Here is a 25,658-nt window from a genome sequence, read left to right on the forward strand (position 1 = left end):
CCTGTGTCATTTTACCAGAGAGATCCACGGAATGTGCCTCACACTGAAAACCAGATCCAAAGCAAGAGCATCTGAAAAGAACCTGCTGTGACAATTTTGGTACATAAACCACATCTATTTTTTTTCTTGTTTGGCCTCCAGTACCCTTAGTTTTTCAAACACATACACCACACTTCTTTCTAAAGACTGAAAACTGACATGAGAAACATCCTGCTTTACAGGAAAGAGTCTTCAGTGAAGGATTATACTAGCTAAAAATCATAAAAACAGTAGCCAGAGCATAAATATTTAATATAAATCTTTATGATTTGATATGCTAGAAATGATTGCAGAAGAAACACAAGTTTGTAGAACATGAGTTCTCTTCCAATTGTATTTTACAAGATTCAGCCTATCAGTACAATGGCATATTTGCAAGTATCAAAAAATAAAGCAAACCAGTATTACATTACATGGTCAAGACAACCAGAATAGTGATGTGCTTCACAAAATCTGTACAGGCTCCTCCTTCGCAGACCATCCTTGCTTGTTTCCAAACAAAATCTTGTGCTGCAAATTTTTTTTTTTTACTTATTATTTTTGACATAATTGTGACTCCTAGCTAAGAAAATGATGCACCTACACTACTTCTCATCAGCCACTTATCAACAAATCTCTGAGAGCAGACCTCTAGTGCCTTCCAGACACCCAGTGACACCGAAGGGGTTTAATGCGACCGTTATTTTTTCCAGAACAATTGTCTTCCCATGACCCACCACAACGGTAAGGGCTCTGCACCCGCAGCGCTCCTTGCCACAGTCGCTCCGTGTTGCTCTGGGGTGGTTTTCGGCCAGATCCGCTCCCGGCACAGACCCGCTCGGCGCAGGCAGCGGGTGACGAAGGTGACGCAGGGAGGGACGGAGAAGCTGGCGAGGAAGGTCCCAGCCCAGGCCAGCAGGGAACTGCACCCACCACTGCCATCCCGGTCCTGTCAGCCTGCACGGTTCAACTTCACACTATTCACAGAATGGATTTTAAAGTCCCTCTTAACTCCAATTCTCAAAACAATCTTTTTGCCTGAAGATCCTGATGGTAAACCTTTGACGGATTACTTCTCCCAGAAAGAGGCGTTTGTCTTCCAAAAATGAAGACATTTCCCTCGTTCTCGGGCCGTGGACGATTGGCTGTGCGCTGCGGTCCGACGCTCAGTGCATTGCCTGTGCGTCTGTCGTTGCTTTTCTGCTCATATCGGTCTTTGATAGTGAGTTCAAGAAGTCTAACGGCGTGAGACATGGAACCGGCAGGAGATGTGGAGCTGGTCTGACTGCGGATCAAAGGTACTGCCCATCGTCTCTTTCGCACAGACCCACAGACGCCCTTTCACCAGAAACACGCTACGTCACCCAACACTCTTCTTGCTGTGGAAGACATTATTTCAATTAAAAAATTATGAGTTTCGCTTGGCACCTGTTGGAACAAACTTCTCCAACGGAGCTGACATCACACCAGCAGGAATTGTCCATTTTTAAAGTGACAAGAGGTTGTGTTTACTTTCTGGCCTTGACTTCTTGAATTCCGCGAAGTTCTTCTGCAGCTCTCTGTACTACGTCGGCATTAACTGCCCGTGGAAATGTCGGCTTTGCTGAGGGGCTCTCCCGGGTGGAACTCGATGGGAGCGCAGCCAGGGGACGGGAAGGCACGGGGGGCTTTTCTAATTCCCCAGGCTCGGGCGTCCTCGCTCGCAGCAAGAGGGACCAGGAGGGACGGCAGCCGTGACTCCCTGCGATGCAGGCAGGGGCTTGCCTTAGCTTTTATATCAATTGTGAAGTTGAGAATCCCACAATCTACTTTAATATACTAATGATATGCTGTTCATTCAAGGTGGTTTAAACAAAGAAGAACAAAGGGTCCGATCTGCAATGCAATGCTACAAGGAAGCCAGAAGCAGGAGGAAAATAAAGGAATACGGGTATTTACTCTGTAGAGTCTCAATGTTTTTGTTTCTGGCCGTGTTTCCGTACCGAACAAGCCAGCCCTGTGGCTGCAGAGCGCAGGCCCACATTACTGTGCTGCCGGGGGCAGAGGGCTGATGGATTTCCCCCCGCTCCACCTTCTCAGCCCTCTCCCTTCGGGGCTCGACGCCGTTCCCAGCTGCTCCAGTCCAACCACTGCCCTCCGGCTCTGACGGCGGCAAGAACCACGTCTGGGGAGGGGGACGCTGTGCGACCAGCAGCGAGCGGGAGCAAACTGGGGCAAACTGGCCCGGCCCCCCCGCCAGCAGTGCGCTGCGTTCTCCAGCACCACGCTCGCGCAGCTCGGCGCTGCTGAGAAAGAAGAGACGTGTCCTGAGCGGGCCTCTGCTGGTACCACTCTCGGTTTGGGAGATTTTTAATCAGCTCTTCAAACATTCAGGCTTTCTGATACATTTCAAAAGTAACAAAAAAATGTTTTCCTACACAGATGGAAGGTGAAATGAATCAAAGGCAGAAAGGAAGCCAATAATACCAGGGTGAACGCTATTCTAGCTATATAGCAATATAAAGAAAAAAAAAGATTGAACATGTATTGCCAAAACAAGTATGGAAGACGTTATTTTGCTGTCAGAACCAAGAATGCTCAAACCTAGAACAGAATACATATGGACATGTAAAATTAACATGCGATTACCATGATCGAGCAAAAGACCACAAATGAAGTCATTAAGAACTTTGGAAATACTATGTTGTGTTTTCTAAAAATACATAAAAGTTGGAATAAATGATACAGCTACAAGATGAACTGCTGGCGTTGCGCAATTCTACATTCAAGACTGGGTGAGGCCGGCGGGGGCTCCGCGGGTGGCAGGGGCCACAGGCTGGGCCGCTCGCCTCACAGCAGCCGAGTCCCACGCGGGAGACTCAGAAATGAAAATAAACCCCCATGGATTGCACCTCTGCTCCATGCAAAGACTGTTCATGCCAGAGCGTTTGGCACTTTTAGGAACTTACATTTTGAAGCAGGTAGACTCATTCTGCAAAGAAAGCTCAGAATGATAAATACCAGACTTGCAGCACATTAAAATATTAATATTTAATATGTTTACTAAGCAGTCTCTGTTATTTTTGCTGTGCATCTATGTAGAACTAAATCCCTCCATTTACATTTTGATTTCCCTCACTGATCTGATCGTCACAACACAGATACAGCTGTAAAGTGCAATGTATGCTTTGGTTTCCTTAACTAAAGAAGCACTTTGAGAATGGTTTTCGCCAAAGACAGGACCATGTGTGTAAGGACACTATTGGAACAGGTGATCGTCTCTTTACAGGCAGAGGAAAGCGATGAACTACTGAACGAAAACCGTTTCGTTCTACGAGACTAGTGGATTTTAAAGCAGTTCTATCATGTCAATTACTTGGAGAAATTTGGAAGAATTCCACATTAAACAAGGATTCACTGTTAAACTAATTAAAAATCTCAGATTTACATTGTAACGAACAACTAAAAAATAGTTGGCAAACCATGTAGTAATTCAAATACAAGCCGACCGTTTTCAAAATCTATAAATATTTCCAGAACCATCTTATCAACATAAAAACAGTAAGGAAGGGGGCTGGTTACAGGGTTCACACGCTGCGCAAAAGCATATATAAAGGTAATGTTATGTACATTTTATTTCAATAAAGACATAAGACAAACAGCGTAAAGATGCCCAGATGCCCTAAAGATAAATACATTTAAAAGATTCTCATTAAAATGAATCTGTAGTATTTCTTTCCTGCAAGCAAAATACCTTTCTTTAAATACAAAAAAAAATCAGTATTCTGAATTGCAAATGTTTTCACTTTTTTGCAGAAAATCTGCCATGATGATTTTTTTTTTAATGAATAAGGATTTTCCACAAAACAGGCTTGCTCTACATGCTAATTTTTTAAACAGTTCAGTGACACAATGTGCTAGCTACATACACAACAGATAATATAGTAAGAAAACACTCAACCTGATGAAAAGTTAAAATCTTCATTAATACACTGGAAAAAGTTGACATAACTCATGCCTTTTAAAATCAAAAATACAAAAATTAAATGTTTTCCTAAAAAGATTTTCCTTATTTTAAGGACTCATTTGAAAATGAAGCTGCATGTAATTTGTACAATAAAATTGTACAAGTAAACAGGTAATATACATAAAAAATTAATTGACATACCTCTCAATTATCAGTTGTCCACCTTTAATTTCCAATACTGTACTTTCTTAACAAGCATACAAAATATCAAACTTCTCTTTAGAAAAAGTGCCGTTCTGTGACATCTTTTACACAAAACCAGTCTGAGCCTGTGGCGTTAATGCAGTCGAGAGGCGAAGCGTCCTGACTTTTACCAATGCTCCTTTCCGTAAAAAGCCTCCGGCACAGGAGGGCACACACCAGTACAAAAATATCGGCCTCTGGCGGGAGCTGCACCGGGCCCACGGCTCACAGACCATTCCCACAGCAGAGCAGTCCGCGGGCAGCCGGGCCGGGCTCCGCAGAGCCCCCGGCCCCCCAAGCAGCTCGGAGCGCGACCCCGCGCACGCCGGGGCCGGCCGGGGAACCGGGACCCGGCTGCGCCCCCTGCGCAGCCCAGGGATCCGTCTCCGTCGGCTGCGCCGCGAGCTCCCGGCTGTCCAGCGCACACGCCATCACAACGCTTCCCAATATCCTACCCGGCATTCTCAGAGTCTTCTTATCTAGCCAGTCTCTTGATTCTTTTTTTTTTTTTTTTAAAAGATTTCAACTACAGTAGAATATTACAGAAAGAAAATATAAATGCGGGGGTTTTTTCTTTCTAAATGAAACTTACGTGGACTAAAAGTAGAGAATATTTTTAAACAAATATACAGTATGCAGGCAGACGAAGCAGGAAAACGGCCATCCAACTGTTTAATAAAAAAACTAAGAAAATTTGGCTATTTCCAGAAAAACTATGAAGCGCCTCAACTAAAAGGAATGCATAATGAAATTCTAATCTAATACAGGTCAAAAGTGTAAAAAGGTTATAAACCTTAACAGGAAAAATAAAACAACTTTTACTGGCCATTCCTGTTGAAATGAGAATCTGAAAAGTAACAGAAAAGTGGCTACAAACCCACTTAGAGCACCGAACAGAGAGAAAATAAGAGTCCATTTTCAATCTCTGTTATATCATAAAATCCTGTGTTTCTACAGGTCAAACTGCTGGTGGCAGAAACAGAATTCTTTATAAACTGCAGATGTCCTGTACATAAAAAAATTTCATTGGAGTCGCACTAGTTCTAAAGACTGTTCTGTTCTAGCCTACCTACTGCGCTGTACTGGATTGTTCTGAATGGATCCAACCTCCGATGCACAAAGTCTCTTTCTGTAACCCTTGATTATTTTTGGGCACCAAAGATAAGAAAAGCAAGACGGGGTACAAAAATGCAAAATTTCAACAGTAATGGCAATGTTTTGTTTCAGTCCAAAAGGGTCCTGCATTTTCTCCCCCTTCAGTAATTCGAGAAAAGGCCTTAGTCTGGGGGTAGCAAGTCATGCAAGCGAAATCTGTCTCTGATGTGAGGTCGGACATCTTCGTTCTGGAGGAGAAAAAAAGAAAAGGCGCCAGTTTTAGGAGAACAGACACATCTATAAATCAGATTTTAACAGGGTCTATTTCCTAATACCGCTATTTCAATATAACAAAATATAAGCCATGAACATATGTAATTACAAGAGGCTTACAGAAAAGAACTATGTAACATTCACAACAATAGGAGTAATTTCTGTGCATTTTAAGAACAAAGGCGCACGTCGCAGCCAACAATAGGCATTATTTAATCTAAATGCCTACAGATTCTCAATTTCATTCTAATTGAGGTTACAATTCTCCATTTTTTGATCAAAAGCACAGTTAGAAATAATGACGTTCTGTCTTTTACTATGTAAATAAGTCCTTATGCATACTTGGAAATACTGCCCAGAGTATACTTTTCAAAAAGAGACACACATGACTTAGCAGTCTACATCTCAGTGACTCCGAAAATCTCAAAATACATGACAATACTTAAAAGAGCGAACTAACATATCGGGCGGGGGGCTGGGGAGGAGCCAAGTCAAGGAAACACTTACCAGCTCTACAAGTTTCTCCAGAAATGGAATCAATTTTAGGAGTTCATTGTCATTTTTATCCATGAACCAGCTTTCTATAGGAATTCCATTTGAAAGCTGAAGTAAAAATAAAAAATCATCAATACATGATTTAGAGTTAACTTACCTAAGAATATGACTTGCGAAATAGCATTTTGGGGAAAAATGTTTCCAAGCTAGAGTTTATTAATATGTATTTTTCCTCTAAAGCTTGTATTAACTTCCAAAATATCTCCTTCCTCTGCATCCATCACCATAAACATTTCCACATGGAAGCTGAAACAGGACTAGCTCTAAAAGCTCTACTGAACTGAAAAGCGTTGGTATTTTGAGAAAATGTGATGTTAAAGCACACAAGGACACTGACCGTGTCCTGGCTGTATGCAGTTTGTGCAAAGGCAGGCTCTTCAGAAGCGCAGAGTGAAAAATGAACCTGACTGGTCACACAGTCTGCTTGTGTAACAAGGCACGTGGTTTGCACTTGATCAGATCTTCATAAAAATAAGAGAATATAAGTAAACCTGTGCGATTGGTCACAGTTGGGTTCATAAACTTAAAGACAAACCTGAGCACATCACTTAAACAAGAAGTTAAATCCCACTGTAGTGTTTGGCCGCCTGCCGTCAGGAGGGTTTTGCCGTACCTGAGGAGTTTGCCGACAGCAGCATCCTTACCTGATAAGCAAAGGCTTGCGGTGAATTGTCAATTATGATCGTTTTTGAAAGATCTCTGCCAAGAATGTTTAAATCCTTGATGTAATTTCCTTGTACACAAACACAATGCTCACGGAAAAGTCGATGCCTGTGATTGAAGTAAAACACTTGTTAATGAGACAAACCACAACACCGACATTGCACAGGGGAAGAGTGAACTTCGCCAAATGTTACTCAGGATTTTCTCTTCTGATTCACTTAACTCCTTTTAAAGAACTGTTCCCTTTTTTCCCATTCACTTGTAAGCTTCTTACTGGTAAAATTACTAGTTACAGTGATTTGATATTAACCTAGTTCTGCAGGCGGTTGTTTGTATTTAAACAAAAAAGCTCAACTCAGATGTATCAAATATTTCTCAACAGGCTCTGGCTTTCTAACCATTTCTGCAGCTGGATGGACAAAGGGACCCAAAATACTCAATGAATTTACAAGGCCCCAAGATGGAGATTAGTTCTGCACAGGAGCCACTTTGTTGTGGTTTATTATTCCTTTATTTTGCTCCAGCTGTTCCAGCACACAGCTCCCCGTGCCACTGCATGCTGGAACACAAAGTATCACAAGAAATATTTTCTTTTTTATGTTACCTCTCTTCGCAATTAACCTATTTCACTTAGTAGAGCTTGAAAAAAGCCTCGAGGCCAAAACATTCCATCAACTTCTTCCTTTCCAATTAGTCTACTCCCTTTTAATTTTTTACAGAAGAAATACATAGTAAATGGATGGATAGACTAAAAGGACTGGATTAAAAAATACCAGGAATAAAACTGGAATTTCATAGAATATCAATGTAATTCTAATTTAAAAATTAATTGTAAACCAGACAGATTTTCAGTTTTACAGAGCTGTATTACCACGCAGTTTCTTTAAGGCTGCTTATATTTCAAATGAAGTTTTTAGAAGCGGTACGTAGTGTGCTTAACTTCCTAAAGGTGTTGAGTTCCTGATGTTGCTATGGAGGGAAATAAGCTGACGCCTGGGCAGCCAGTGAATGTGTGTGTATATATCTCTCTACGTATACCTAGATCCCGAGTCCCCCATGCAGTGCTGACACGCCCCGTTAGGCTCCCGGCACAGTAACCCTGCCTCGCTGCCAGCCTTTCTGTGGCACGTGAATCACAACCAAATCCATGCCTCACGTGCACCTTCCTGCACATTCTCAGCACACTGTTTGGCTGCATGTTTTATTATCTTTTTCCTGTTCCTAACGCAGTTAAAACTGCAGTCCCGAATCAGACATATTAGGTCCTCGGAGGCAGGTTTTTAGTGCCAGGGATGCGCACTCGGCCTCATTCTCTGTGCGTGCAAAGGTCTCGCTCGCTCGGCCGTCCCGCTGGCTGTGCGGTTCAGCTCCCTCGGCTATTCCGACGACCGAAAGCCTTTGCAAGTCTGGTTTTCTTGGCCTGTTCAAAACGCAGCAGCAAGTTTACCAAAACCCAACTAGGATTCTGTTGCACATGCCACATAAAAACAAGCAATATGATGACTGTTCCTGGATTAAACCCAGTGAACAGTTTATCTTTACGCTCTTAAGGAAAATGAGTTACAATGTGCCTAAGCTACCATGGGGAAACAATGGATGCAACTGCTGTCTCAGTCCAAATGGTAATTTTATTACACGTATAAAGAAAATTATGTTTTCACTGAAGAATATTACAACAAAATGAGGCAGAGAAGCGCTTTGCCGGTGATGCCCCAGGTACAGAATTGTACAGGTCTGACTCTAACCAAGCCCAGGTGTTTCCTGCCCTTGTGGACACCCTGCGCAGAGTGAATCCCCTCTTTGGTTTCAGCTTTCCCACGTCACAGTTCACCTTCCGGATGAGAATAACGCAAAGAATCTCATCCTGCAGAATCTCTTTATGCCTTATGAACTGCTCTTGAGAAATGCCAGTTGCTTCCAAACAAAGCTCAGCATTAAAGAATTAAAAACCAAAACAAATTTACTACAAACCCCACAAACAAGTTCTTTTGAGATTGAATAAGAAATAAAAATACGCTGATTGTAAAGATAACTCTACAATTCCTAATTTATAAATAATAAATCAAGTTTAAATAGTTTAACAGTAATCTAATGCTCGGTTCCTTTGCTTTATCCATAATGTAAATTCCAAAGCAGCTGAAACACGTCTGATACCGTGAGCAAGGCTAACGTGCTACAGAGAACAAACGGGACGATTTTGGGCACAGGGGCAATGTAAAGCTCTCGGGGTTTATCTGATCACCGAGGCAACAATTCAATCACCTCATTTCACTTTTCTCTCACTCTTAGACCAGACAAAACCACAAAGAATCAGTTTAGAGAGACACGCTGCAGTAACGAACATGTCATAATCACTTCCTTTCATCACGTTTGTTAGCAAATACTAGTTAGTTTGCTTACAACAGGTATGTTCATAATTTTCCATTTTTACCTGACCAGTTGCTTTTTAGGGTCTAGTATGTTCAATAGCTTGTCTGCATACACCTTCTTAGAAGCAGTAAAAAGAATGATCTATGGATAAAAGGGGAAAAAGTAATTATTTTACATATAAGTATGTGAATATAATTTTTAAAGTGAGATTAAAAGGTAATGTCTAATTTTTTTTACCTCATAAATCTGAGACATACGTTCCAGGAATTCTCGGAAGAATGGCCTTAACCGGACATAAACCTGAAACAGAGATGGACTTTATTGAAGATTCAAAACACTGCAGCTTTCGCCTGCACTACTAAGTATCAGTTTGTCAAGATTAGGTCAGACTGAGCAGTATGAACAAACAGCAAATATTAACTTCCTACGGAATAATAACTCAGTTTAAACAATATTAAATTAGCTTGCAGCCTAAGCAGCTGTAAGTCAACGTGTAAGATGATAAAAACAGGCTTAACAATTTCACGGGAAAATTTGATGGGATTATAAATAATTTCAATTAAAATATAAAAAGTTGGACAGTCTCTAAGGAAAAAATGAAACTGGTTGATCTGACTAATCATTTCAAATCAGCTTTCACCAGCTGGGCACCATCAGTTCAATTACTAGGTAATGTGTGCCAGCACATAAACTAAATAATCTTCTTCATAACCTTCTTCCACTAAGAATTACACATTGAATATGGGGCTGTCAGAAGCGATAAAAAGAAAAGGCTTCAGCTGTTTCCAAATTTCCATAAATTCAAATGCCAGCAGCACAGAACTGCACACACACATGAATTCTTCTCTGCAAAAACTTGTAGGCTCCTGAGAAGAGATCCCAAGTCAGGAGACTGCTGCACCTCTGCTTTAGCTGCGAATGGCTGAGCGGGCTCCCAGCCGGCTGAGCCGCAGCCCGGGGCGCTGGCAGCTGTGCAGTACACGGCCAGCCCGTCCTGCTCCCGTGGCACCAGTTCCGCTGGCGCTGGGCGATGCTCTGCTGGGGGGTCTGGCACAGCCCTGAGCTGCCCCGAGCCTCGGCGGGGACCGCGACAGCTCATGCTCTGCTCACCGCCCACACTTAGACTTACACAGTTTGGAGGAAACAGCCACTAAAATATCCCGAAAGAGAAGGACGCATACTGAACTTCTTGTTATTTCAACCACGGTAATTCCAGCTTCATCGATTTTTTAACAGCCAGTTAGGAACAGGCTTAAATTCACCTTCAGATCACAGTAAATCTGCACAAAGGATCTGTATGACTTGCACTGAATTGTATCAAATTTCTATGTGGACCAAGGAGAAAAGAAAAGGGGGATAGTTAAGTGAATACAAAACTTCATATTGTTAACACGTGCTGCGATAGATCTTAGTCCTTTAAAGGAAGCACATATTTCTAAACCAATGCAAATTTCATGATTTAGCTTAAAATTTGGCAAAGCCTTTGTTTGTTTCTATCCTAAAGTGTCTGAAGTTCTGACTGTAGTTTGCAGAGGTACTACAGCAACACTTCAGTTTTCTTTTTTTCCGCCAGCACTAGGAATAGTCACCAAAAGCAGAGAATCCGATCACGTCTGGGAACAGGATCTCTGGTTCTGGCATGTGAAGGCCCATTCCTCGACCACACAGACAATATGCGTTTCCCTTCTCATTCTGGCAAATCCAGGATCAAATGGGCTACCGAGAACGGTGTGGAGAGGCTGCAGCCAGCCGCTAAATAACATCCAAGTTGCTGTAAATTCAGTGCAAAGCACTCACTCTGTATCTAGCAAGCGCACGATGTGACCAGCAAATCTCCCTCCTTGGAACCCAGAGTTTAAGGGGAGGTGAGTTTTTCTTTACAAATGCCAAAAGGATTATTCTGTTTGTAGCATTTTTCCTGAGTAAATATTTACTTTATCGCGACCTAAATCTTTCTCTTCAAAACTAAAAATCGTAGAAAGGATTTGAGTGTTTTCACTGCGCACAAGATTCATAGTTGCTAATAATGGTATGTGAAGAGGATTATATTTGGTTCTAAGGTTTCTTCCAGAGCTTGATGTCAAATGAACACGCCTATTCTCTGTTACAGAAGAAACACAGATGTTATTTCAGAAACAGCCTCTTCAACATGTCTCCTACAAACTCCCCTGGCAACCAAAGCAGTAAGCTATCTGTTGATATTTCAGCTGCCACTAATATAAATAAAACCATTTTCTATATAATTTATTGTTCCTTTTAAATCTGAATTGAATTATATTGGTCACAATGGCCAGTTAAAAGAATTTTAGAAATCATTCAATTAGATGAGAGAACAGTTCTGGTTGCTCGGGTTCCTCACGTGTGCATGCCCTGTGGGGTTTATTTTTCAGTTTGTTTAGCCTGTGGGTAATTGCAGCATCTTTGTAATGTGTTCTATTTTAGGTTACTGCCAGGCAGGGATAAGTGTGTATCTATCTTAATACAATATCTATCTTAATATCTGTCTTTCTCTAAGAAGTTCACATGTGAATGTAAAGAAGAAATCCAGGGAAAATAATTTCTCTGTAGAATATGTATTTCTAGTCACAGCTTATACACACACACATAAAATTTAACAATAATATCAATGGCAGTTTCACTGGTTTGTTTTTACTGGTTTGTGACATTCTGGCATAATGTAAAACAACCACATCATTACACACAGCTCCAAGGAGCCGACACAGAACCCCAGGTAACCAAAGAGAAGAATTAAGTAACCAAAGTAGAACAAAACGCACCTATCACTCGGGTGAGCAGATCTAATGTGACAGATAATTTTTGAAAATACAGATAGAGGTTTAATAATAATAATTTTCTCCATTTTTAGTTACTGAAAGTTTGTCAGAGATCCATGATATCATCTACTTCAAATGATTTATCCTCATAAGTGCATAACATGTATAAAAAGTCCCTCAAAGGTTTTTGGTGTTTTGTTTGTTTGCTTTTCCTCATCCAAATGACCATCGTATCCCATTGTTTCAATGGCAACAAAATCTAAATGTGCAAAATCAAAATTGTCATTCAATGTCTTCCTCGTTTACAATACAAAGGACTTTAATTCTTTGAAGGTGGAAATGGAAGGAAAGATTATTCCTTTCATGCATTAAAAAACCCCAAAGATGTGTGTTCCACTTGGTGTCCCAGTCTCTGGAATGCCAACAAGGACTTTCAGTATACCTGTGATGTATCTCTGTCTCTCAGGATTTGCCATCATTTCACAAGGTGAACGCCAGAGAGGGCTCAGTTTACCGGCCACGTGAAGCTGCACTTAACGCTGCAGCACAGCAGGAGCCCCGCTGGCCCCGCACCCGCCGGACCTGGTGGATGCCAGAGCAGCGCCAGAGCAGCACCACAGGTGCGCCAGAGCTGCACCAGAGCAGCGCCAGAGCAGTGCCAGAGCTGCGCCAGAGCAGCGCCAGAGCAGCGCCAGAGCAGTGCCAGAGCTGCGCCAGAGCTGCGCCAGTGCAGCGTCAGAGCTGCGCCAGAGCTGCGCCAGTGCAGCGCCAAAGTTGCGCCAAAGCAGTGCCAGAGCTGCACCAGAGCAGTGCCAGAGCTGCGCCAGTGCAGCGCCAAAGTTGCGCCAAAGCAGTGCCAGAGCTGCACCAGAGCAGTGCCAGAGCTGCGCCAGTGCAGCGCCAGAGCTGCGCCAGAGCAGTGCCAGAGCTGCGCCAGAGCAGTGTCAGAGCTGCGCCAGAGCAGCGCCAGAGCTGCACCAGAGCAGTGCCAGAGCTGCGCCAGTGCAGCGCCAGAGCTGCGCCAAAGCAGCGCCAGAGCTGCGCCAGTGCAGCGCCAGAGCTGCGCCAGAGCTGCGCCAGTGCAGTGCCAGAGCTGCGCCAGAGCTGCGCCAAAGCAGTGCCAGAGCTGCGCCAGAGCTGCGCCAGAGCCACGGGACCGCTCCCGCTCCCCGCTGAGCCCTCGGCAGGCTCTGCCGCAGGGCCCGAGGGCGCGTGCAGCCGCCTCCCTTCAGCCTGCCCCACACACCGCAGGCCTGGCTGCAGCCTGGGCTTGCCAGCTAAACGAGCCCAGCTCATTTCCCAGTGAACCATGTCTGAAGTGACTCAAGATGAAGATCATCTCCTAACCAGACAGAGCGGCCTCAAGTGCAGCCGGTTGTGGCTCTTCAAGGGCCAGAATTGCAATTCGTGAGGTTCTGCTGAACTAAAATTGTCTGCCCAACCTAAGACCAGATTTCTCTGGATGCTGCCTGAGATACATGACGGCTTCCTGGCTTTCAGATCCAAAGCTGGATGGCTCTTCTGTTACTGCCGAGGAACAGACAGAGTGGAGCTGGTTAGAAGGGAGAGCCAGAATTCACAAGTATTGTTTATTTCATCCCACTGCCGTAACAAAGTAAAGCATCTAGGTCTTCATCGGTGACAGCAAGACAGAATACATGGAACACTACGCCCCATCACCTACGACTGACCGATGGAGCTCCAGAACATCCTTCAAGCATCACAAAGATCAAAGGGAATTATTCTGTGATAGATCCATAAAGATGCATTTCCACTGAAGAACTGAGCAAAACGGAATATAGTGATCAGGAGAGTGTGCTGAGAGGCAGCAGCCGACCTTCTCAAGGCTGCAAGAAGCTGCTCCTTGGCAAAACCAGCCCAGACTACAGAGAGAGCTACGAGAAAACTCAGCCAGGACCCACATAGTAATTGTACTGGGTACAATGCCATTAAATAAAGTTTTAGAAATCTCGTAAGCCACTTTTTCCATTGACTTCCATTTCCTAAATGCAAAATCCCAGATAGATCTCAGCATAAACATAAAATCACTAAAAGGATCACAGTTATAGACAGAAAATACTCAAACCATACTGTAATCTTGTAAGAGAAGGAAGGAAAAAAAATGAAGCTTTAATCTTCCTGATTCTGTTAGCAGTGTCAAGAACCTTCAAAGAACTAATTCTAAGGCTCCTTCCAACTTCAGCCTGGGTGACACTGTGCACGGGCGTCACCAAATAAGAGATCAGACAAACCTACGTTTAAAAATTATTTCAGCTTTTGCAATGCCAAGGGTTTTTATATGCAACAGTGAAGAAAATCTTCTTTTAAATCAGGAAAAGTACCTGGACAAGTGGCCTTTTAAAGTGCCTGATGAGTGGCTCATTCTCCAAAGATACTACAGTGAGGTCCGATATGGTGCGAACTACATGGTGGGGAAGCTGCACTCCCAGGTACGTCACACCAAAGGACCTGGGAACAACAGCCTGGGTCAGTGCAGCTTCTTGGGTAGTTGCAGGAAGAGAGTTCTCCTTCCCACGCTCGCTCCTCTATGCTATGTCAAGGTAAAACACACACAACTAACAGCACCTCCTAAAGCAGAACAAAAACCTAAATCCAGCAGTCTCCATAAGACAATAAAAAATCACTCAAAGTACCCAGCAGACTCTCTCTAGGAGTGAAGAGGCAGAACGGGCACTGGCAAAGCGCATGGCAAGGCTAAGGATCGAGACAGTGCTGGTCACCACCAGGCTCTCAAGACATCTGCTGGATGGAGAGGACCGATCGGTCAGCACAGACTGGCTTTCCCTGCGAGGGAAGGAGCGATCAGCACGGACTGGCTTTCCCTGCAAGGGAAGGAGCGATCAGCACGGACTGGCTTTCCCTGCGAGGGAAGGAGCGATCAGCACGGACTGGCTTTCCCTGCGAGGGAAGCAGCGATCAGCACGGACTGGCTTTCCCTGCGAGGGAAGCAGCGATCAGCACGGACTGGCTTTCCCTGCGAGGGAAGGAGCGATCAGCACGGACTGGCTTTCCCTGCGAGGGAAGGAGCGATCAGCACGGACTGGCTTTCCCTGCGAGGGAAGGAGCGATCAGCACGGACTGGCTTTCCCTGCGAGGGAAGCAGCGATCAGCACGGACTGGCTTTCTCTGCGAGGGAAGGAGCGATCAGCACGGACTGGCTTTCCCTGCGAGGGAAGGAGCGATCAGCACGGACTGGCTTTCCTTGCAAGGGAAGGAAGGGAAGGAAGTGAAAAGTCGGTGAGAAGCTGCCCCTGGGCAATGATTGCAGCTGAACTCCAGGCGCCAGGAGTGCTGGCAGATCGCGGTGACAAGGACGGCTCCCACGCTCGCAGCAGTGAGGTTTGCGACCGGAGCCGGTGACCGACTCCACGGCGTCGCGGCGGCAATGAACAGGATCTCTAACACAGGACAAGCCACCGCGCACAGTGTGACACCTGCAGGTTATCACCCAGGCAGCTGTGAAATGCCAGGCAGCTGCTTATCTCTCTTTAAACAAGATGATAACAAATACGTGCAGCAAGAATTCATACGTTAAACAAAATTAAAAGGTACATATTTTTCTATGCACACTAGTTACCTGGTAAATGACATCTTGAAAAAGAACTGGAAAAGTGAGTGCAGCATCTTCTAGTTCATTTAGACTACAGTGCACTAATGTTTCATCCTGGTAAAAAGAATAAGAGATGGTATAAAAGAAAGATAAGATTGTGACAAGAGTGTTGAAAACAGAAGTAGCTTTCTGGTTTTTTATGCTCATTTTAACATAGGTTTGTTTAGTCAGGAAAACTTATTTTAGTGCAAGTGCTGTCAAGATTGAAGAAGAATTCTTAGAATGAATTATGCATTTCATTATTCTTGCAGTTTTCGAAAAATTTCATTTAGAATTGTGTGCTAGGGGCATCATTATAAGAAGATATTTTAATTTTTTAGGCTATCCTGTTATTCAGTTCCAACCTGCATCTGTCAGTTTGAACACTCTATCCATTCACGCGACCACTAGAGGACACACCAATCAATACTGTTCATGATAAAATAATGTTCCTGACCTCATTAACAGGGTCGGAAACAACTTTCAAAACTGAGAGACTAAAATAAATTATTATAAAGACATACATATTTTCTATTAATATTTTTAAAAGTGGATTTGTGCCCTCTAAGAATAAGAATTTTCTAAGAATTAAAAGATTCATTCTTGATCAATCTCGATGCAAGACATATGAAGCTGAATTTTCCTATTTATTACATGTTATTTTTTCCCACATTTTAGGAAAGCTTTATGGAGACAGATAACTCTTTCTTTGAGACAATGAAAAGTGTAATGCCTTTTATTTTTAAAAACGGGATGTTAAGTATTCAACAAATACAGCAAGCATTCTATTCTTGCCACTATTATTTTTTAAATGCAGACTACAACTAAAAATACTAAAAATTGTGTAACAGACAACAAGACCTTTTTGTTTAAAGCAAACATTACTAATTTCAGCAACAAACAAAATAAAATAAATGCTACATGACCCTTGCATTTAGTTATGTGTTTATAAAGATATTTACCAAGTCTAGAACTAATGAGAATTCTGGTGTGCTTCTTGTTTTCAGTGGAAGAGCTGGCTTCCTGTTAAGCTGTTCTTCTGTTAGTGGTGGAACATGTTTGATGAAATAATATCTGAAAAGAATTCAGATTTTGCTATAGAAATGCATATACATTATTTAACTGGCAATGTTGTAGTTCAATTTTATATTTCAAATATTTAAGGCTGCACAAGAAATAAGTATTTTAAATTGAAAAAAACCCCACATCAATATACACTTTTTTTTTAAGGTAACAGCATTTGGAACTCACTACCATAACATAAAACTGTTCCAACTTAAATAAAGATGTCTTAATCCAATACCCCACATTATCAATAAATTTTCCATACAAACATTAGCACTTACGGATCAAAGACTTCCCAGTCTTCTTCATAGGTGGCTTCTGCATGAGCTGATGAGTAGCCACTGTCTGGAGATACTGGTGCTAAAATTCAACGAAAATTGACCGAAACAAAAAAATAAAACAAAAAACCACAAGAGCTAGTTTTATTAGTGCAGTTTTTAAAAGTGAAAATTTGCACTTGATACTCGAGTGCCTCCAACAACAGTGCAAACGAACCTCCCTTCAGGCCAGCCCTGAGTTCCCCTGTGCCACCCTGCGCAGCTCGGCAGCAGCCGGCCCGGCGCCCGGCGTCACGGCACCCACAGAACGGCACAGCGTGGCCGAGCGGCAGTGCCCGCGTGACACAGCACGGCATCCATACAGCCCTGGGGGGACGGACTGGATGCACGTTCCAGCGGTTTGCAGTGACCGAGGGGCCCTGCTGATGCCAGAACGTTCCAGGAGGTCTGGAGCAGACCTGCGGTCACCTCCACGGCCAGGAGACCTCAGACCCCCAGCACCATTTACAGAATGTCCTGGGGGCATTCAGAGCACTGGTAAGAATTTAATGCTGCCCAGCCGCAGAGAGGAGAAGCCGAATGTTGTGGATACAATTTTTGTCAAAAAATATGTGTGATGAGTCTTTTGGAGAAAATGTGGAAAATCAATGTAGGATCTGTATGTTTCTGACTCACCTCACCATGTTGTTCTAATGCAAGATATCGAAATGCTGCACATTTCTCTTTGTGATCTGCAAGTCTAGTATGGGCATTTTTAGTATGTGTGGGAGGTGGGGCAAGGTTTGATATTAATAAAAATTCTTCTGGAATCTTTGTTTTCATTTGAAGAAATGTTACAAGGTCAACTGAGTAATACCGGGAACAGACGAGACTTGCCAAAATGGTGTCTTTGGTGCCTAAAACCCGTTTGTCTATTGAATACAAAAGTCACTATTAATACTGTTTGCATGCCCCAAGCAAAGGTGAAATATTAACTTGCACGAAATGCAGGTGCTAGGATTTCCTAAGAGTACAAATCACAGACACCTCCACTACTCGAGCCCAAGCAAGCCCACGTCTCTTACCCGTGAGCGGTGGCAGGTCCCGGTCAGTTGTTTCCTCCACCTCTTCCAGGCCGTTGTTGACGGCGGATCTGAGCTGCGCTGCCTGGCTGCTGTACGCTGCTCCGTTGGTCGATGTTGCAGTACTTGTAGTGATCTCATCTACCTGCTCCATGTCAAGCTGTTTGACTATTTCTTCGGCTTCAACAGCTTGGCCTGGAGAATCTGAGCCTGATGTTCCTGCAGGAAGATTTCAGTGCACTCATAGCCAGGACCCTTAAGCTGAGCTCCCCAGCAGAATGCTGGTCGTCATTATTAACCACACACAAAAAAGGTTTCATAGTAATTGAAGATGGCTGTTATTTGATTCAAGTTACAAAAACAAGAACCAAAATGAAGACCATGACAAATGTCTTTATGTTTGGCACAAGGAACTTAATATCAATTTTTTCTTTTTTTTTTTTTTAATAAAAGGTACACCACTAGCTATTTACAGCTATGAAACAAATGTTCTGATGCATATAAACTCACTGCTTCTTTTATTAATGATCAACCCTTCCAAGTATTAAGGAGGCCTTTTACTTGGTAGTAGTTACTCTTGGTCTGTGTACTACCATTCAAACCAGCTTTTTCTTAGAAACAAACAAACCAACCTATCGTTCTTAGCTTTAGCAGTACTAGCTTTTAAAATAATACTTACCATTTTTATTTGCTGGTGAAAAAAAATTGAAAACAGGAGAAAATATGGTTCCCAGTAAGGTAGTTCGTGGGGGGCTGCCAGTGGTAGGATTATCTTCTAATTTTCCATTTTGCTTTACATGTTGGTTTGTCATTTCGTAACTTCCAGCTTCTGTAAAAAAAAAGTTTAGGAAGTCTACCACCATGCTTCTGCTTTTCACAGTTACATCCTCTCGTTGTCATTATTTTCATTATAGGAAAGACCACTCTTGCTCATGGTTCAATTCAGTTGACAAAAAAAATAGCAAAAGCATTTAATTTATTTTAATAAGCTAGCAATTTAGTATAGACATAAAAACAAAATGCCAATTTTCAACACCATCTTAAGGTTAACACTTCAAATTAGGAAGCACTCATTGTTTATAAAGTATGCTCTAGATTAACAAACAATAGAAGTTTCAGTCCTTCCAACGGGCTTGCCAACGGAAGACAGGGGTGAGGACACTGCGCCCTCTCCCAACAGTCAATGTCAGTAGCAGGGGGACTCCACTAGATGGAAACAAGAGCAAGTGGCAGAGCAGCTCCAGTGCCTGAACCTCCACCCTTCACCAGATCGAGCCCATAGTTTGTTATTCTCCACATATCCACACACATTTACGCATAAACACAGTTATGAAGTCAAATAATTTTTAGTTATCATCATAGGTAACAAAGGACATAGAATTAAATAAATCTCCACATTATAAAATGTTAACACGTAACAGTTAAGGTTTTCTATAAATTTGCGCATAAAGTACACATCCGAGACCTAAAACTTGCCATCTCACGGCTGAGATCCAAGACACGGTTCTGAGACTGAAATGCAGGAGAAGTTGTTGAGTTCCCAGTGAGGAGCCTGCGCAGCGTGTGTCCATCCGGAATGCACACCGAGCACACGTGCCCAGCAGCGCTCTGGCAGCCGAGCCTGCTGGAGCTGCACGAGCCCTTCGCACCGCTAGCGCTTCTATGGAAAACGCAGGGTGTGCCGGCTGCACCTCAGCGCCCTCGCTAATACAGAATACCTCAACCCAGAACGCGGTGTGACGGTCACACCAGTTCAGTGTGCTCTAGGTGCGGATCTCCAAGTCACCAGATTTAAGTCAATGGTTTGTCTCTCATCTTTGAGCATTGTCTGCGTGCATCACACTGTCAGTGGGTGCGTATCTGTTACCTCTCCAGGAGGGAAAACACCTTCAATAACAGCAAACACTGGGAAAGGGGTTCCTCCTAAAGCCATGTGTGACACAGACATCTGGCAGCGACCAAGCGGTGATTCTCTCACACCGTGGCCATCGCTCAAGTCACTCACTTGGAGCTCTGTCCTTTACTTAGCTACCGATGTTGCAAACCTTGTTGGACTATGAGATCTCTGAGCCCTCTGCCTTGCTGATAAACCTGGCAGAAGCCAGACAGTGGATTCCAGAGTCACTGGGGGAATGGGGAACGAAGGAACACTGACAGGCAGCACAATCACCTAAGTCCTGTTTCCTCAGAAAAGAAGTCCAAAAAAATGGGGGTTTAAGTCATATTTAGAACCACAGCTGATACTTTAAATTAATTGACCATTTTATCATGTCAGTATTAGAGATATTAAAAAAGAAACAGTTTTCACAGGGAGGTGGTCAGATGCTGGAACGAGGTTGTAAAATCTCCATCCTTAAAGGATGGAGCAGCCTGGAGCAGCCTGATCTAACTGCACAGCCAGGTCTGGCTTCCAGCTGGATCCCCACTTGCTGCGGAGCAGGGGACCGGCCAGGTCACCTCCTAAGGTCCCTTTTGATCCAAACTTTCCTATGATACTATCACAGAAACCTGCCTATGTGTTTGACAAGTGCTTTCAGTATCTAAGGACACCTGGTTACTTCCACAAAGGTCATGAGTTGGGAAGTCATATTTCACTATTCTTTTATGAGAAAAGGAGAGAAGAGCTAAATCAAATAATTATCCTTGGCTTTTTAGGAAAATAAAAAGAAAGTTAAATCAGTTCCAAAATAGCTGGTCATGATCACATTTCCAACTTGTTCTTACAAAGATCCAGTGGATGTGTCTGAGAAGTAATGTAACTGTTGCTTCAGTCTTAGAAATCTTGTTTTGCTGCTATCAGTTCAGCCTTGTTCTCACTGAAGTCAATCACAAACCCCTTCACAGCCTCCACCACTGAAGAATGTCCTGTACCAGTTAACAGCAGTAAGACCTCTCAATCACCACCCGCTGCAACAACATACGGTTAGCGTATTTACAAACCTCCATTCATCTGACTTTTCCGCCGTACTCGAGAGATCTGTTTATTAGGCTTTTCTCCTGTTTGAGGTGTGGATGTAATCAAGTTGTTATCTATATCCCGTTCAATTCTACTTCGCTTTGCAGGATTTTCTCTTTCTTCCTTAAAATAGGAAAAGGGGAAAAAAGAAACATACTGAAGAGCGCCTCTTTTCTCCATGGAACACTACCAGCAAATGTTAGCTGTTAGGGAAAGTTTCACAAAAGATCCATTTATTGTTCCACTTCCAGATGCAGAATATGCAACAAGTAGCTGGCCAGCTGGAATTTTAAACTCATTTAAACTGACACAACTCGAGGTAAATACCAAAGTATTAGGAAAGAAAACTGTACTTGGAACTTCTGTAGTAGAAAAACTGCCTTTAAGTACTGTTTCACTAGATAGCCCATTTATAAATATTTAAGTGCTATGGGGTTGGGGAAATGGAAAGACAATTATCTGCAACGTGATTTCTCTGCCTGTTAAATATACAGGATGTAAACTGTACAGCAATATCCAGCATGAAACTCTGCACCCTGCTGCCTACATAAAGCGGCTTGTTAAACTGTATTGCAGTGTGTAACTTGCTGCTATTCCATCCAGATCAGATAATACACGGCAAAACGTGGCTGGTAAAAATGTTGTAAACAGGGGTTAGGACCCTATGATTCTTCTTACCTTCAAGTAAATTACTGTCCTGCCCTGTGGCACTCACATGAATGACATAGAACCAAACATGTTTGCATATTTTCTGTGCATGACTATATGTGTAGGCACATGTTAAAGACAGGTTTCTTCTCTTCTTTCCCCAAAGCACCTACTACAACTTCATAAAATGGCAATCTGAAATCTAAAGCATGACCAGAGAGAGTACACTGAAATGTAAGGCGTGATGCAATGCAAAATAAATTGAATTAAATATCCAAATAAATAAAAAGGCCACAGACCGTAGCAAAGTTAATTAAAATTTCAGTTTTAGAATTACAATATTACCCTTCTGGAGCAGCAGTTCCACATCTTAAAAAAGAAAAGAGAAAAGCAGTTTGCATGCTCCAAAAAAAAGCAAATAGATCTTTTAGAAAAATTAATCTGAAGTCCACGCTACCAGTATCATAGCTAAAAGAAATACTAACGAACACGGAAATGTGTCGACATCCATATCCGAGGACAAGTGAACACCACTGATCCCAAAAGCCTCCTGCTGCCAATATCCTTGACCAACAGCCTTGGTAAGAACAACCTAATTACTGCCACTAAAACTAATAATACTGTATATACCATAAATCCATATAACAAGAGAAAACAGATGGGTCACTGAACTGATCAAAGAACAGTGAGGCATCTCATCTTCTAGGTCATTTGTTCAAGTGGTCAACACCGAGGAAGGAATGAGAGAAATTAATCAACTTCTAAAAGCTACCCATTGGCCTTCATAAAATGAGTTGCATTCTCATCCTGCTTTATGGAAAACAAGTGCAGAAACATTGCAAAAATGACGATGAAAGCAGGAAACGTGGCTGATGGTGTCGGCAGAGGCACGAAGAATTCACTGAGTCTGGAGAGCCCTTTCCCACCAGCAGAGGAGCCACCGCCACGCGCTGGGAAAGCTCACGCTGCTGTGCCCAGGTGGTGTTAATGTGAGATAACACAGTTCAGAGGTGGAATTACATATAAAGTTATTGAGCTACTTGGTTTACGCGCTGAAAATTTTATTGCACAGATATAGAATGAAAGATATCTTTTCAATGTATTTATATAATGTATTTGAATGATCTGATCAATTCAACACAACCTATTATTATGAATAATGGTGCCATAAGGAACATGGCAATGTCACACCGACATAAACATTTTGGCTGCCTTTGGGTTGTTTTCGGAAACCATGTACGTATTAAGGAATGGCCTAAACTGAGACTAGAATTAATGACAACACTTTCAAAGTCAATTCAGTGCTAGAACCCGCCAAATCGAACAAGTTTAGAGTAACTTGCAACAGCAAGTTCTGCAATATTTCTGACATTAACATTAAAAAATTTTCATAGTACTTCCTATACGCACACACGCACCAGTTCCTCTGGTATATTGGATTTGTCACTGTATAAATGACAACGATAACTGTGTGCTCCACACTGTTGCTGGCTTGCAGGGGCCCTGAGTTAGCGAGCGCCCTCCAGACCAGACCCACCACCATCCACACTCAAAGAGCCACATTTTAGTCTCTGGTATTTTAACTGAAGAGCTTTAAGGTTTTTTCAGGTTTCGTTTGTCTAAGGAATAATTCTAATACGACATCCTTACAACATCACACAGATGACCTGTGACTGTGATCAAAACTGTCCAGATATACTCGTGACAAAGCCACTGACTGCTGTAAATCCATCAGAGCCCGGTGGTGGCCCAGGCTTTAGCGTACCCACGAATGAACCACCGGGCAAGCTGTGCACATCCACTATCTCTGGAGTCGGAGGTTTCCATGGCAGCCACGGGACCACTTTGTTAAGTCACCAGCAGGCTGGCAGCCAGCCCGGCACTGTCACTGTCCTGCCGCTAATGCCACCGCAGCCACACACGTCCTGCCACAGCCGCAGGAGAGGACAGGGAAGGAATCGGGGCCAAAATGGGGACATTCTTTATATATATATATATAAAACTATCAGGAAAAAAAAAGAATGAAATGTAACTCAGAGATTTGGGAGAGGAAGACAAGAGGGGAAGAGAGAAGCTTAACAAAACCTTAAAGAGACAAAGGAAATTGAAAGGAAAATCAGACATATTTCCCTTATCTTAAAAATTCCAGTGTAAAATGTTTTGCTTAGATTTCAGTGTTTTGTTGCAGTGGTTTTGCAGCCAAAATGTTGCACTGCTATGCTACAATATAGATGCTGAATGTAAAATGGATTAATTGTCCCAGTTTGATGAAAAACAAATGGTAAGCGGATTTAATAATGTGTTTTTACTGAACCATTTCTTTGTCGGTACCTCAGTGTTTCTGTGATAGGTAATTAACACACGCCATGAAATAATAAATTTCATTATATTTTCGACAATTTAAGAATATACCATTACTTTAATTACAATTATTTCAACTTCAGCTTGTTACAAAATTATCGTTTCAACACTTAGTCCACCCCCCCCCCAAATTTCTGAATTTATACCATAGCTTTATTTAGCATACAGTTATTCTGGGATACATTTTAATTTAGTTATGATTTCTTGGCTACTCTTCTTTAAAATTTACAGCTACATAATGTCAATATCTGGAGTGCTGGGACTGAAAGAAATGGGTTTGGGTCTTGTTGTGGTTTGGTTTGTGTGTGTTGGTGTGTGGGGTTTTTTGTTTGGTTGGTTTTGGTTGTTTTACTGGCCTCTCTTTACAGAAAAAAAACCACAGGTTTTTGAAGCAATTGCAGGGTTACAGTCAGTCTAGGAAAGTCATAGATAGATAGATAGATAGATAGATAGATAGATAGATAGATAGATAGATAGATTTCACCTTTAAAACATACATTCAATAAATTGTAGCATGCAAAGGTTGGTGAAGTTCAGATCTGTGTGTGGATGAAGACAGACGAGGTTTCGCGGTTCAGCCCTGACAGTGTTTGAATGTGATCCCTTAACGGGGGCAGCGTTCGCTGCAATAACCCACTGAGCAGGCACATTTCCTGATGGTTGAATTTGTAAGGTTAGACCTTTATTGACTGATGGACTCCTAAATAATTTTGAATAAAAATGCTAAAAATATTCAGCTTATGCTTACAGACTTGCTTTTCTTAGTTGCCAATACTGGTAATTCCCAGATTGAAAGAATCCTTAAACCTGAAATTAAAAATCTACTGAATTTATTACTCAACATTTTCACAAAGAAATACCAAGGTAATAAATCCTGTAATTTATTGGATTGTCTTAAATACAACTATAAACGACTCGCATAGGGTTTGAAAGTCTGCCTTTTTTTTTAATATCTGTTACCTGACACAACTATCACAGGTACTTCTTGCCTTCTAATTCTGTACAAGAATGTTTTGCTTCTGCCACATTACACAAGTTCATTTATTCTTAATAGAAACATCTAAATCCCATTTAACTGCATATGACTCAATTAAAAAACAAAAGACGAAGCCCACTGCCGGTGTACCTTGGTTGTGCTTCCTTTAATGAACTTTTTGATTGAAGACAACAAGCCAGTCTCATTTTTCTGCGGTTTTCCTCCGCCCCCAGGTACGCTCTCCTCCACCTCCGAGTGTTTCCTCTTTGCCCTCAGAGCCCGTTGCGTGTGGATTTGATTGGATTGCTGAGAAGCTTTCCGCGTTCTCAGCCTCATTTTCATGGGTACCACATGTAAAGCTATAAAAGGAAAAAACAAGAATACTTAGTCATTGAAGAAATGTATTAAGCTTCAGATCATGAATTAAAAAAATTATATAACGCTGACAGCGTTCTGATGCACGGAGCTTTTACATCCATCTAGATGGCTTCATTTAAATAGAAGAGAAGAGCTGTTTAAGTCAAAGCACAACATTGGCAGAAGAACAAATGACTATAATCTGGCCATGGACACATCTTAACCATTAGATCAACGAGGTGTTTGCACAGCCCTCCAACAAACAATGACCTGCTTTGAGGATGAGGACTGTCCTGCTGTCCCCAGCCCCCGTGGTCTGGGCAGTCCCTCCCAGCCCTGTGTTCCCCACCAGACTTCATTTGAAGTCTCTACATTAAATCTGAGATGAGGCATAAAGCTGAATTTGCGT

At 42.5% G+C, this 25,658-nt stretch overlaps 1 protein-coding gene across 2 annotated transcripts in view; it reads right to left on the reverse strand.

Moving 5' to 3' along the window:
• Positions 1-3,614: 3,614 nt before the first annotated feature.
• CTDSPL2 (CTD small phosphatase like 2) overlaps positions 3,615-25,658 on the reverse strand; it is a 40,251-nt gene continuing 18,207 nt past the window's right edge. For both annotated transcript variants that reach the window (XM_065641543.1, XM_065641542.1), the window contains exons 2-13: positions 25,043-25,251; positions 20,892-21,030; positions 18,631-18,780; positions 17,955-18,170; positions 16,894-16,972; positions 16,510-16,621; positions 15,536-15,622; positions 9,401-9,463; positions 9,225-9,304; positions 6,775-6,901; positions 6,083-6,178; positions 3,615-5,550 (exon numbers count right to left, since the gene is read on the reverse strand). In XM_065641543.1, the coding sequence (XP_065497615.1) occupies positions 5,485-5,550; positions 6,083-6,178; positions 6,775-6,901; positions 9,225-9,304; positions 9,401-9,463; positions 15,536-15,622; positions 16,510-16,621; positions 16,894-16,972; positions 17,955-18,170; positions 18,631-18,780; positions 20,892-21,030; positions 25,043-25,234 (1,407 nt within the window). In that variant the 5' untranslated portion in view covers positions 25,235-25,251 and the 3' untranslated portion in view covers positions 3,615-5,484. The remainder of the gene's footprint in view (positions 5,551-6,082; positions 6,179-6,774; positions 6,902-9,224; positions 9,305-9,400; positions 9,464-15,535; positions 15,623-16,509; positions 16,622-16,893; positions 16,973-17,954; positions 18,171-18,630; positions 18,781-20,891; positions 21,031-25,042; positions 25,252-25,658) is intronic.

Source organism: Caloenas nicobarica, chromosome 10 (genome assembly GCF_036013445.1).
Source record: "Caloenas nicobarica isolate bCalNic1 chromosome 10, bCalNic1.hap1, whole genome shotgun sequence".
NCBI classification, from domain to species: domain Eukaryota; kingdom Metazoa; phylum Chordata; class Aves; order Columbiformes; family Columbidae; genus Caloenas; species Caloenas nicobarica.